The sequence below is a fragment of the Heptranchias perlo genome, chromosome 24, assembly GCF_035084215.1.
Source record: "Heptranchias perlo isolate sHepPer1 chromosome 24, sHepPer1.hap1, whole genome shotgun sequence".
Lineage (NCBI taxonomy): Eukaryota > Metazoa > Chordata > Chondrichthyes > Hexanchiformes > Hexanchidae > Heptranchias > Heptranchias perlo.
Genome location: NC_090348.1, coordinates 29,067,962 through 29,082,329, shown reverse-complemented (window position 1 = coordinate 29,082,329; position 14,368 = coordinate 29,067,962). Strand labels below are relative to the sequence as shown.

The following is a 14,368-nucleotide window of genomic DNA, read 5'->3' as shown; positions in this document are numbered from 1 at the left end:
GTGGTGTGTAAGACACTGAAGTACTAGTACTCCACTGAAGCTAGTTTATAAGGTTCTCAGTCTCTTCACTAAGGTTCTGCAAACACTCGGTCTTCATAAATTCAGTTGTGATTCTAACATCTCATACAATGCTAAGCCTTTTCACTAGGCTGTTGTATCTCTCATCTGCAAATAGACAGGGAAGAGTTAAAAGCTCCAGGATCCAATCATAATTATATAGTATAGATTGTTTTTGTGCTTTATTTTTTGGTTGAACTAGTTCTCTTTCCCTACTACAGTAAGGTTGACCAAATTAATGTTCTGTGGTGTCAGCTCTGAGTTAGTGTGCATTCACTCCAGACTTAAAACAATTTTCAAATAATTTGTCAGTCTGTGATATTGTGATGCATGGTGTGCCTTACATACATATTGTCTTTGTGCAACTCAGATATTGGGTACAATTTCCCACAGTACCTCTACATGTTTACTGCAAGGAAGGTCACCATAATCTCAGGATAAATATAACATGCCATAGATTATCAATTCAGTTTTAGTTAGGTTTGCTCCAAGTCCATAAACCAACACTTTCATATCATTTGGGCTGGAATTAAATCCCTGTTCCATTGCATTGTCCCTCCCCAACCATTTAAGAGCATATCATGCCATTGAGTCAAATAACCATTTCTCCCCATGTACTGTCATGGGATTCCCATGTCCAAATCTCTACTGTTTGTCATCCTATGAATATTCATATTGAGGTTTACCACACTTTGGGAATAAATTTTAATTATTACCATTCCAGTGGTTAGCAGATAAAAACTCCGTTTCTAAGCCATACAAACCAGGAGGATCCCAGATTTGATCACTGCTCTATGCTGAGTCAGTTGACCTCAGCTGGGACAGCAGTAAGGGCACTGCAATTGTGTTGGCGAAGGAAAAACTAGCTAGGTTTCTGGCTCCTAATCATTATAATGAAAGTATGTGTGTGAAGAGTGTTTGAAAACTGGATTGGGCTCAGCTCTGATGTCTTCCACACACTGATAGTTTGCTGGTACTTGCAGTCAAGGTTTATGCGTAGCCAGTTGGGGAGACCTGTGGGGAAAACTACTGCACCATGGGAGTTGATGTCTTCAGGAGGACAAGGGGGAAAAATCAATTATGCATGGTTCTGACAAGATTCTTCATATTTTTCAGATTTATTCAGTGTCTAGATTTTTATGTATGTTCTGTAAAGCACTTTTGTTTGGTAATTCGTGCCTTTTACTTGGTCATAATTTAACTGTACACACATTCTCCACTTTTATTCTCCTTTCTTTAAAGCATGACTCATGCAGGACTACAGTTGCACAAGTGCCTTCTAGTACGGCCAAAGTAGTATTTCTTCACGTGACCCTGAACGGTGAGTATTTGATCATAGGGGCATCACAGCTAAATCTGATTCAGTCCTTCCCTCTACTCTTACTTTCTGTAGTAGTCACTGGCTTGCAGTCTGTACTGGAACTCTGGCTGACTTTTTCTTCCAGGGCCAATCAACATCTTTTCTGCCACCATGCTGAGATTGGTTAACTTGAGAGCGATCAAGAATCAGATCTGGGATTTTTTGATTTGTATGGCTTAGTTGCAAGTTGCCCTTACAAACTGAACCATAAAGAAGATTTTTTGTTAAATTAAAAACAAACTGCTGGAAACACTAAGGTCAAGCAGCATCTGTGGAGAGAGAAAGAGTAAACATTTCCAGTCAACGACCTTTCATTAGAACTGGAAAATATTAGATGTTTTGTTAAATACTTTTTTGTTTTTGTAGGAGATTTTTTTTTTAAATCGCCTGTCAGGAAGATTCTAAAAGTTAAAGATGGCATAACTTTTCCCAAGACACTTATTGCTCAGTCATTTGTCCACTTTGTAGTAATCCTCTCAGAACAATCCTTATTGACCATTAATCACTTTCAAATTTTGCTTAGAATACGTATAAGCAGAAGAGATATTGAATTACAGTCCTGCATCAATCCAGTTGAAGTTGTTGAGTTATGTCCATATGAAGCAATTTCTATGTGCCTTATGCACTGCCCAAAATTCACTGATTATGATTGAACACTAATTTCCCAAAGTATATGCCAGAAGCATTATTTTTGAGTTTGATGTATTGGTGAAATTAGCAATAAACAAATTGGTGTCAGTAATAATACTTTGCCATGTGCTCATGAGGTGGGAAACCCTACCTAAGATGATATATGCTGAGCACTGCAAAAAGTCAGTACTGTAGACTAAAAGATTGTAAGCACTTTCACATCAAACTTCACTTGACATGATTCTCCCATTGTGTGCTGCACTGAAAAATATAAGCTGCATGCAGTAAAGACACACTTTTTCATAGGTAATTTAAGCTGCTGCTAGCTTTACTGACTGACAGGGAAATTGTCTGATGGCAATGTAAATCAGTGAAAGCAATGAGGAGGATGGTATGGTACCACTCTTCCAAAAGTGGCACAGTGTAAAAGTGCTTTGTGATTTATTGCCTTTTCACAATTGGACTAGTGCTGCCTAAATCAATTGGAAGCACCAAATCAAGGACCACAACTGAAATGATAGTATGAATACTGGGGTATTCCATACTTATTACAATTTGGTCTTTCAACAAGTTTCAACCTGTGCTCACAATAAAAAGCCAGTTTCTATAATTGATCTCCTGTGAACTGAAACCTGTATCTTAACACACATTGTAAGTAAATGGGATAGCATACCACTGAACTAACAAGTAATTACCCTTTAATTATAGTATAATACACTGGAGATACTATAGGATGTCCACTACATGTTCCTGTCTACTCCAAAAGTTGATAAAACCTACACTGGCAGACTTACATTCCAACACATAGATTTATTTATAAAATAACTACACAAAGGCAGAAGTACACAGCAAATTACTGATGTAAAAAAATACTTAAAACAGTAAAGGTTTTTTTTCTTCCAAATGTATTCCTTGCACAATCTGAAACTGCAAATCTTTTGAGGAAACAGTCTTTCGTAGATGTCCCAATGTGCTGTTTATATGTGGGTGAGACGTATTCTTCCCGAACAAACAGTCCAAGTGTCAATTCTAGAAACTGAGCTGAAATGAAGATTATGAATGTTGAACTAAAGCTGAGTAGCTATGTCAGGCTTTTTTTTTTATTCTAAAAGGTACTTTCATGTTGCATCTTGAGCCATTAACTATCTTGTCCTCAAGCTAGCATGGGAAAGGTTAGCCACTAAAGACAATGACTGTTTACTGCCCTGGTCTGCAAACTTGCATTTTTAGCATTTCAAAGCAGTATTAACCAAGCCATTGGGAGTAAATTTTGGGTCTGCCTTAAATATTACAGATACAGTCGTGGAAGTAGTTTGAACATCATGCGTTCAGGAGAAGGCCTGTACTAATAATTAGACAATAACATAACCTGGAGGTGTAACAGTAAGATTCACTCGTGATCTGAAGTGGATGTTGTCTTTCAAATACTTGTGCGCTTCTCCATTCTTTCTGAATATGGGCTGAAACACTGAGGCAAGGTCAGACACTGCAGCTCTGAGCCCCAGATCTCTGCTGTACAACCCAAATGTTCTCCTCCTTCACCCTCCATCCCAAAATTCTGTGGTGAAAGATTTTTTAAAATCCTGAAATGTGACCCCATTAAACAAATCCTGTAATTAATTTCTGAATCTGGACCACCACCCAAAAAAGGAGTCACTGACAATGAAACTGGATGAAGCAGTTTCATATATTGACCATCAAGTCAGAGGCAAAGGAACCTTTTTTTCCCCCAGCAACAGCTATCTGAATCCAATTCTAAATTCATACTTTGTCTATTTAAAATATTAGAAAAATAAAATCTTCCTATTTGATCCAGAATGAAAACTCTTGTTTCTATTGTATGACTTTATCTTCCCACCTCCCACAGAATGATTATTGCTTGCTGGTGCTTGAGGACCTGACTGGTATTGTGCTCATAGGTACCCTTGAAACAATGCTGACTAGTCTTTCCAATTACCACTCCCTCATGGTCACCTTGTTCCCCCACAACTATTGTGTCCTGCACTTTGCTTGTTGCAATCTTATACACTATATGGCATATGGATGTTATCTGGCACCTACCCTTCAGCCAAACTTATTCTCATAAATGGCCAAAAGTTTTGCAAAAGTCTGCAGCCTTCTATCTTTATCTGTACGACTACTATCTAGCTGGGAAAAACTTATCTTTCTCCTATATTGAGGCACTCTGCTTTCTATTAACAACCAATTATGTGACTGACCCCCTGCATTCCCAACATCACTGACAAGGTGTGTTGACCCATCATTGATGATAAACTTCAATCATGGCTGGCAATGGGGGGAATGCATAAGAAGCTGGAGGCAGAGAAACAAATAATTTGGGGGGGGGGTTGCTGGAGGAGGTTACAGGGGTAGTTGGGGGGGGGGGGGTAAAGTCATGGAGGGATATGAACACGGATGAGAATTTCAAAGTTGAGATGATGGACCGATTGTGAGTCAGTGAGGAAGAGGATGATGGGTGAGTGGGACAGTGTGGGATAAAATACAGGTCGCATAGTTTTGGATGAGTTCCAGTATATGAAGAATGGGAGGTTGATCAGAGTGCATTGGAGTAATTGATTCTAGAGATGAGAAGGATATGTATGAGAATTTTAGCAGGATAGGCTGAGGTAGGGCAGAGGCAGACAATATTATGGAAGTGGAATTAGGTAGGTGCAGTTCAACAACAACGTTATAAGTATAGCGGTGTTATCTCGCCTGTGCTGGAGGTAGGATAGAAAAGTAACAGGGCCGTCGGACTATAAGGGGCAGAGATACGAATGTTCCTCAGCCCTACGAGATTGTCATGGGCCTATGTGATTGAGAGAATAGCTCTTCTCAGGGTCGAACAGGAGGTGAACAATCTGGTTCTGCATGAAACGCTGTCTAGGGGGGCGGGGGGGGGGGGGGTGGTGTTGAAGTTGGTGGGTGAGCGTACAACGTTTGTGGTGAGGCCAAATTCAGGCTTCCCAACTTTCAACTGAATGACGTTGAAGCTTAGCCACAACTGGAGATCAACAAACAGTCTGACAGCACAGAGACAGTGGATGGGTGTTACTGGTATCCATGCCTGAGTGAGTTTCCTTGACAATCGCGTAGGACTGAGGAGCATTCATATCTCTGCCCCTTATATTCCGACGGCCCTGTTACTTTTCTATCCTACCTCCTGCATAGGCGAGATAAACATCGCTATACTTATAACGTTGTTGTTGAACTGTACCTACCTGCAAAACATGCTGCACACTACGTAGTTTGCAGTTGTCAATAATTCCCTTTAGCTCATTGTATCTTGCACGTATCTTTCACAACCTATCTTACTATGTTAATTTGTTTTGTCTCGGCAATATTTCTGCAACATGTAGGAACGTTTTGTTTTGGTTTGATTTTGTTAAAATATAATACAACAGGCCCCCAAAGAAAGGACACTAGAAAGATGTGTGCGGTGATTTGGCATTTGTGTAGATTTGCTAATATTACAATTCTTTGCTACCAACGGTTTGCCTAATAAATTGCTGTGTGGATAAGCTGCAAGTCGGCGTTGCTACCTTGACCCTATCATGCTGGTGGATGCAATAGGCTGACTCGTAAATTTAGCCTTTTGACCCAATCATCGGCTGGAAGTTGCTGATAGCAGAAATAAGGCTGCTGTCTGAATTTAAACTTACGGAAAGTTAAAGCGTTAAGCACAAATACTGTAACTTTCCATAAAAAGGAAAGTATTATATAGTATAGTTACCACAACAGCGCTGGATGTGTAAACTAGTTGGATACTAATCAAAAATAACATTTAAGAAAATTCCATTGCATAAAATACGACATACTGTAATTGCTTGGAGCAAACACCTGGTATAACTACATCTTGTCTCAATCCGTCATGCATTGCTTTCATTTACAGGATGTTTGTTTTAAAAATGTAACCTTCGTATTTACATAAATATTACACTACGATAACTTCACATAACGCACGAGAGTTGTAAGAAATAACATTTACAGTCCGGGAAAGTTCTTCTAGATTTCAAAAACTTGTAATACACCATTTTTATTCAACATGCCTTTCAGGTTACATCTATTAACTCCCGCATTAAATAAACTGGCGCTGGAAGCAACAATCAGGGTGGCAACAAAAACCTACATACAGTCCACTTAATCAGTCTGGTCTCATCGAATAGATATTGTACCCTATATCAACCATTGCTCCGATGAGTAAGAGCCAAAGAGGTATAAAAACGAAAGTGAGTTCCATTTGTGTGAACTGCTCCAGTCTGGCGCACAGCGCCAGCAGAAAGCCTAGTTTAAGCAGCATGGCGCATAGGTACCAGATCTTTTTCTTCAGGTTGCTGCCGTTCCTGTCATAGCCCGATTTGCATCTCCCTATAATCTTTACGATCAACACGACTAAAAGGATGGCATCAAAAATCCAGAGCGGGATAAAGACGAGAAACCAGTTCCAAGGAGCTTTATCATCCAATTTCAGCACCAATACAATTAAGAAAAGCAAGGTGAAGAGCCAGGTCATTAACACCCTCTGTGCTAAAGACATTCTCATCCGAAACAGACGGAGGGCACGCTGCTCGCCTCTCGAATATCTGCTCTGAATGTTTCGAGAGACTTGCGAAGGTAACAGTGTTATAAAATAAGTTTCATTTTATATCTTACATAAACAATCTCGGCGTCTGTGCTATTCGCTCTCTGAATTAACGTCTGCACGTAGTTTTCTCCATTTTATTCTTGATGCTTGTCTTTCACTTTGGCACAGTAACATCGACTTCGTAGACCCCGAGTGTTGGCTCAAGTCCCTGCTTGGCCATGGTTACAAACACGTCAAGTGTGAATCAGAAAATCGAGTTAACAGTCCTCCACCAGCGAGCGGCGTTGATCGCTCTGCCCACTTCCAGCAGGGGAAGCTGCAGCTCAGATGCACGTTAACTCCCTTCACACGCCTGCCTCCTACTGCCTAAGGCTCTTGCTTTCCTTCCACTTTCACCTCGAACTCTTTGCCTCTGGTAAACCCAAACAATACACATCCCTTTAATAACCCCGCCCACACCTTCAGGCGATTGGTGCTGTATCCAGTTTGTAATTGTGAGGTCACACCGTCAATCACCCATGCGATGCACTTCCGGGAACAGTGAATCAAAGGCCCCACTGGAACAGGAACCTTTTTCGTTACAGTATATACAGTACTTTTTTGGATGGTGTAATTTTTTGTAATGACGATGTATATAAATAATCAATTTCCATAATTTTACTCACAGTATACTTTTATGGAGACGTGAAATAGGGAAGAAATAATAACTCTTTTAAAAACTTAGATGATTTATGGTCACTTATAAGAAGATAATTGAGGCTTAACAGAAAATAAACTATCCTACCCAGGATTGTACGGCTGGTGAAGTCGAAATGGTAATACCTGGCAAAGGCAATGCTGCAAAATCATGTGGCTAGCCTATATATTTGTGCCTGGGGAACTATAATGTATTAGGCCGCTCCTATAATAGAATAGCCCTTAACTTAGATAGGGCAGTTTGCCAGTGAGTGGCAAGGAGGGAAATATACGATCACCCTAAAGAGCTCTTTAATGAAGTCGAACATTTTAACCCCTCTTCCCTCCCCCCCCCCCGACCTAATATATGAAGTATGTATACCGACAGAGAAAGACCAGCTGGTTCATTGAATCTGTCCCATTCAGTTATGTTGCCACTAACCTGAATACTCCCCACCCACCAGCAACCATGTAATCAATCTCCCGAGAGAGGCAAAAAAATAGGTGTTTAAAAAAACCCTAAGCCAATTGGGGTGAAAATAATTTTGGGAAATTCTCTTACCCCTGAAGGCAAGCAAAAACAAATTCCAGGAGATAACAATGACCACCTGTCTACCTTTGTATGCACTTAGATGGTTTTCTTTAGTTGATATTGATACTAAGACAGTGAAATTCACACTGCTTTTCAAATCTGTGAGGAGGAAGATAGAAATTTGGTGAAATTTTGTTCAAATTAAAAAGGGGAAATTTATCATTAGGCTAAAAAATTATGTTACTTTCTAGAAACTGTATCGAAGGGTAGCCTTTAACCAGAACTTGAATCTCACTTAACTTTTTTAATTAAGTGAAATATCAGCAGGGTACAGACAAAGACAAATATAACAATTACTATAACTCACAGAATTGATCCTGGTGGTTGTAAGGAGCACAGAAAGAATTAGAGGAATCCCACTGGGCAATAGGTAGCAGAGAAGGTTGAGAGGAGATTTGAAAAAAGTGTTTAAAATCATGAAGGGTTTAGATAAAGTAAAGAGAAACTGTTCCCATTGTTAGAAGGGTCAAGAGCCAGAGGACATAGATTTAAGGTGATAGGGCAATAGGTAACCTTCTGACAAGGATGATGCTCTCAGGAAGGTGGTCTTCAAGCGAGGAAGGTCAAGGAAGGAAACAGCAAACTCAAAAGGTGAAAGCACCAAATGTGTTCTGTATGTACATTACGGACAGAAAAGATGCCCTTACTGCTGTGAATGAAGTTACTGCACTTAAGAAAAAATATATAATTCATTAGAATCATAGAATGGTTACAGCACAGAAGGAAGCCATTCGGCCCAGCGAGCCCATGCTGGCTCTCTGTAAGAGCAATCCAGTTTAGTCCCATTCCTCCGCTCTTTCCCCATAGCTCTGCAAGTTTTTTTCCCTTCAAGTGTTTATCCAATTCCTTTTTGAAAGCCACGATTGAATTTGCTTCCACCACCCTTTCAGGTAGTGCATTCCAGATCATAACTACACGCTGCGTAAAAAAGTTTTTCCTCATGTCGCCTTTGGTTCCTTTGCCAATCACCTTAAATCTATGTCCTCTGCTCCTGAGGGGGGGAAATGACTGAGTAATGGATCCATTCCAGGAAGGAACTTTAGAGGTCCAGCAGAGAAGGTGGTCCTTTTTGGGGCTGAGGAACATCCTCCAGTGAAGAGCACTGTTAGAGCGAGCTGGCTGAAAGAGTCAATGCTATCTAATTTGTACGCCAATTCTGGGAGCATTTGAGGAAGAAATTTGCTGGTCGGCAAATGGTTGACAAGGTAAGTATGCTTACATTTTGCTTAATTTTACAATCTCACCCTACAGTGCATCTTACAACGCTTCACTGTAAGCTTGGTGGAGCATCATAGAATCATAGAATCATAGAAGTTACAACATGGAAACAGGCCCTTCGGCCCAACATGTCCATGTCGCCCAGTTTATACCACTAAGCTAGTCCCAATTGCCTGCACTTGGCCCATATCCCTCTATACCCATCTTACACATGTAACTGTCCAAATGCTTTTTAAAAGACAAAATTGTACCCGCCTCTACTACTGCCTCTGGCAGCTCGTTCCAGACACTCACCACCCTTTGAGTGAAAAAATTGCCCCTCTGGACCCTTTTGTATCTCTTCCCTCTCACCTTAAATCTATGCCCCCTCGTTATAGACTCTCCTACCTTTGGGAAAAGATTTTGACTATCGACCTTATCTATGCCCCTCATTATTTTATAGACTTCGATAAGATCACCCCTTAACCTCCTGCTCTCCAGGGAAAAAAGTCCCAGTCTGTCTAACCTCTCCCTGTAAGTCAAACCATCAAGTCCCGGTAGCATCCTAGTAAATCTTTTCTGCACTCTTTCTAGTTTAATAATATCCTTTCTATAATAGGGTGACCAGAACTGTACACAGTACTCCAAGTGTGGCCTCACCAATGCCCTGTACAACTTCAACAAGATGGAGAGTGCACAACACTCCAGTCTACTGTTGATGTGTTTTCCAAATGCACAGGCATGCTATGTTTTAACAGATACTCTGTGTTGCTGCCATGCCAATCCGTTTCTTTTGTGGCCCATTAAATGTGGCAAGTAGCAAACACCAAGCATGTTACCAACACTGGGTACCTGCATGCTTCATGTTCACAGGTTCATATAAGGTGACTGCTGTTCTGGGCACTTGGATGACACACATCTTTCATTTTCTTCACTCCAACATATGTTCCTTTTTGATCTAATTGCAAAAGAAGGCCACACATAACAGGTAAGCAGATCAGAGGGAGTTCATCTCATTTAAGACCTTTGACTAATAACACTGGAAATTCTGTGTGGCAGTAAGTGGGGAGAGGAGGAGGTCGGAGGCCTAGCCCAAACTAATGACTAGTATGATCCTTTGTTTTAAATTCTTTATCTTTTTGCCCAGTCATTCATTCACCCTCTTCCTCACACAGGTAAAAACTGCGGCACCACAACATAACACACAAGAATGCCTTGCCATTTAAGTTCTGTTTCAGTGGTGTCTTACTGCCAGCATTCTAAAATATGTTCTTCTGCTCCTCCAGGCATCCAAGAGGAGGAAGCGGCAAATACCATGTCCGGCCTCACAGTGCCCTGCAACACCCAGTCCTGCAGTGGCAAGGGCTAACACAGATACACCCACTCTGTGGGGACCAGAAAGTGAGTTGCAGTAGAGAGCATGAGTGAAGAGGAACAAGTGCAGGAAGGATAGGAGAAGCCTCAACCAACTCAAGGGCTTCTTCAGTTGCTGAGTCCAGAGAATTGGATCTCATAAGGCCTGCAAATGCAGCTTTGCAGCTCAGCATTAGCAGTTCATGTAGTCATTTGAGAGTATGCTAAGCCATCTGCACAGTCTGGAGGCTTCTATGGAGGAGTCTACAACCTGCATCTTTACAATGCCGCATGACCACACGACTGAGCTGCAGACTACAATACATAGAGTGCTTAGCAGCAGGGGAATGGCAGGAGCTGGCCTTGATGATGCCAATGTCTCTCAGAGTGAAGCTGCATCCTTCTCACACATCTGCCCTGCTAACTGACTCTAAGTATGTCTGAAAGCATGCAGGCCTAGGTGGCTACTGTAGCAATTACTCATGGTGCCTGTAGTTGCAGGGCCATTGATTGACCCAAATGAATGCTCACAACACATTAACCAGTTAATAATGCTGGACCACCCCATCCCTAGAAGCAGCCACTGACATGCAGCAGCCAGCCACCATACATCCTCCTACTGGGGAACACTTGTTGGTGCATTGGTTGCCAATGTAGGTGTGTGAGGACAGAGATGATGGGCAAGTGGGAATTGGTGCAGAATAGGATATGAGTAGCGGAGTTTTGGATAAATTGGAATTTGTGGAGATGGGAGGATGGGACGCCAGGAGAACATTGAGTAAAGTATGGACGTGACAAAGGCATGAATGAGGGTTTCAGCAGAAGAATGAGCTGAGGTAGGGGTGGAGGCAGGTGAGTTTACGGAGTGGAGGTAGGCAGCTTTTGTGGTGGAGAGGATATGGGAATAGAAACTCAGCTTTGGGTGAAACAGGACTCCGCGGTTGTGAACATTCTGGTTGTTGACCGTGGCCAGGGTGGTTGATAGTCAGAAGCGAGGGAGCAGAGTCTGTGGAGGAGGCCAAGTTAATGGCTTCTGTCTTCCCAGTATTTAACTGGAGAAGTTAAGGTTCATCCAAACAATCAGACAGAATAGATGCAACTGAGGGGTTGAAGGAGGTGTCGGAGTGGTAGAGCTCGGTATCATTGGCGTACATTGATGATGGGGAGAAATTAGCGAGATACAGGGTAATGGATTGGAGTAGAATGAGGATTTGTGGTGAGGGCTAGCTAAGGGAACAAAGGGAAGCAGTGGAGGGAGCTGAGCAAATGGTCTTAACCTTGGTGACAAGGGAATGCATGAACTCCTTGCATTTGGCGTTAGAAGTGAGGGTGAAGGAGGCAGGGGAATGGGGTTTAAGGAGGTAGACAATAGTGGAGAAAAAGAGCATGTGGTTATCTTTGCCCTCCAGGATAATCCTAGAATAGTGAGCAGTTTTGGCAATGGAAAGCAAAGCTTGGTGGAGATTGATGTGGTCAAGCCATATTTAGTTGTGAATAGCTAAGCCGGTTGTGTGCCAGGTTCGCTCAAGTTGTCCACTCTAACTAAGTTGCCAAGTTTCTTCTTAAAAGCAGTTGAATATTTTGATTATCTATTTTCTTAATTCATAATTTTTACATTTTTTCCCACATCTTTCCTGTTTTTTTATGATAGTGGTCCATACTGGGCTACAGTCTCAAGGGTGGCACCAAACCTCTCCTCCCATTTCCTTGCTCAGGAGGTCATTCTTGATGTGTGAGTCTACATGTGAGTTTTGATAGGCTCTTTGACTGTGGTTGGTGCAATAACTTATCCCAACACCTGTGGTTATCTACTTGCTATTTTGAGTAGGTAAGGTGGTTACTTACTTCATATGTTAGGGTAAGTAGTATGGTTATTTACTTGGTGTATTATTGTAAATGACATGGTTTTTAGATAAGGTTGGGCGTTAATTTATTTGATATATGTTAAAGCTGGTTGGATAGTTATTTATTTGATGTATTACACTAGATTGTTTTACTCAGCATTATGGTAGTGCTTGTTTACTAGGTGTATTATGGTATGTTATTGGTGTGTTATAAAAGGTTGGTTGTAACTCAATGCATTAGGTTGCTATTGCTGTCTGTCATGGTAGGCCAATGCTTGGACAAGCATAGAATCTTAAGGAAGCCTTTCGGCCCATCGTGCCCGTACCGGTTCTTTCAAAGAGCTATCCAATTAGTCCTACTCCCCCGCTCTTTCCCCATAACCCTGATTAAGAGTTCTGCATGTAAACATCAATAAATGTATCAACTTTAAATTTTTGAGGTCTTTCATTATATTCACAAGATTTCAAGCATTTTTGAAGCTGGTATTATCTTGGGGATGCCTGCCCCTTTGGAACTAAAGTCATTTACACAGGATGCAGTTTTGATTGCTTTCATTTTTTTTCCCATTTAATTTCAGAAATTAGCAGAGAATTATGTAACTGCTCAATTTGTACATCGTTTAATGACTTTAATAGGCCACGTATGCCAACCTAGAAAACTAGTAAAAGCTTCAAAACAACTGACAAATCAAGAAAGGCCATGACATGTGAAAACAAGTAGTTACAGATGCTTTGTAGCTTAAGTGGTAGGTACACACAACATTCCACATTTATACTGGAGGAATACTAAACATAAGAGCATGAAAGGGAAATCCAAATGTTGAAGGTACAAAATTGGTGCATTTCTAGGAAGTCCAAAGGCATGTTCCTCTGGACAAATTTTGAATTTTTACATTAAAAATGATACATTCTGGTTAATTTTATTAAACTCCAAATGCTTTGCAATTAATATGTTTTTAATTCAAAAAAGGCAAAACAATGGCATTTGGCTTTTCAACAAGCCAACCAGACTATTATTTAGTTACCTCTACAGTCATTCTCCCACATCCAACCCCCCCCCCACACTGTCCCAGCTCACAAATGGATACTACCCCCTCCAGACACAGTTCAAGAGACAGTGCACCCCACTGCTCCCTATCCTTTCATGGAGACACTCCCTTCTCTAAAACTTCCCATTCACATTGGCATTCCTCTCTCTCGTCAAATCATCCTTTCATTCTTTTCCATTTTAGGTGTCAGCCTTGGCTCAGTGGTAGCACTCTCTCTCGCCTTTCTGAATCAGATGGTCTTGTGTTCAAATTCCACTCCAGAGACTTGAGCACATAATCTAGGCTGGCACGTCAGTGCGGTACATTTGGAAGTGCTGCCTTTCGGATGAGCCGTTAAACTGAGGCCCTGTCTACCCTCTTAGCTGGACGTAAAAGATCCCTTGGCACTATTCAAAGAAGAGCAGAGGAGTTCTCCTGATATCCTGGCCAACATTTATCCTCAACCAGCATCTGTTCATTTAAGCTGGTATTCTTCTCCCTTTCTTCTGTTCAGGCTGGTACTCGTCTTTCCCCCTCTCCCCAAGTTCATGCTGGCATTCTCCCTCCCTGTACTCTCTCAATAAATGCTGGCACTCTCCTTCCTCTCTCACCCTGAAGTGCTGGTCGCATCTTTTCCCTTTCCCCTCAAAGCATTGGTGCACTTTTGCGTCCTTTATTACCATCAATCTCCTTCCCTCCATTGTCATCCATTTACCCTCATTACTATTAACTTCCTCCTTTTCTCTCCCCTCTCCCTTTCACTGCCATCCACTTCCCCCTTCTCCCCATCCTCTGCTTTTTCCCTTGTCAAGCATTGTGCTCTTTCAAACACCATGTGGAGGCAGGAACCCTCACAACATTCAAGAAGCATTTGGATGAGCACTTGAAATGCCATAGCATACAAGGCTACGGACCAAATGCTGGAATATGGGATTAGAGTAGACAGGGCTGATGGCCGGCGCGGACACGATGGGCCGAAGGGCCTCTATCCGTGCTGTATAACTCTATGACTCTATGACTCTATGACCATGTATCATGCACTCTCTC

At 41.6% G+C, this 14,368-nt stretch overlaps 1 protein-coding gene across 1 annotated transcript; it reads right to left on the bottom strand.

The window, feature by feature from the left end:
- Positions 1 to 5,792: 5,792 nt before the first annotated feature.
- On the bottom strand, positions 5,793 to 7,058 carry LOC137341648 (transmembrane protein 60-like). Its single transcript, XM_068004982.1, has one exon. The coding sequence runs from the start codon at positions 6,588 to 6,590 to the stop codon at positions 6,192 to 6,194; it is 399 nt and encodes a 132-aa protein (XP_067861083.1). The 5' UTR covers positions 6,591 to 7,058; the 3' UTR covers positions 5,793 to 6,191.
- Positions 7,059 to 14,368: the final 7,310 nt, after the last annotated feature.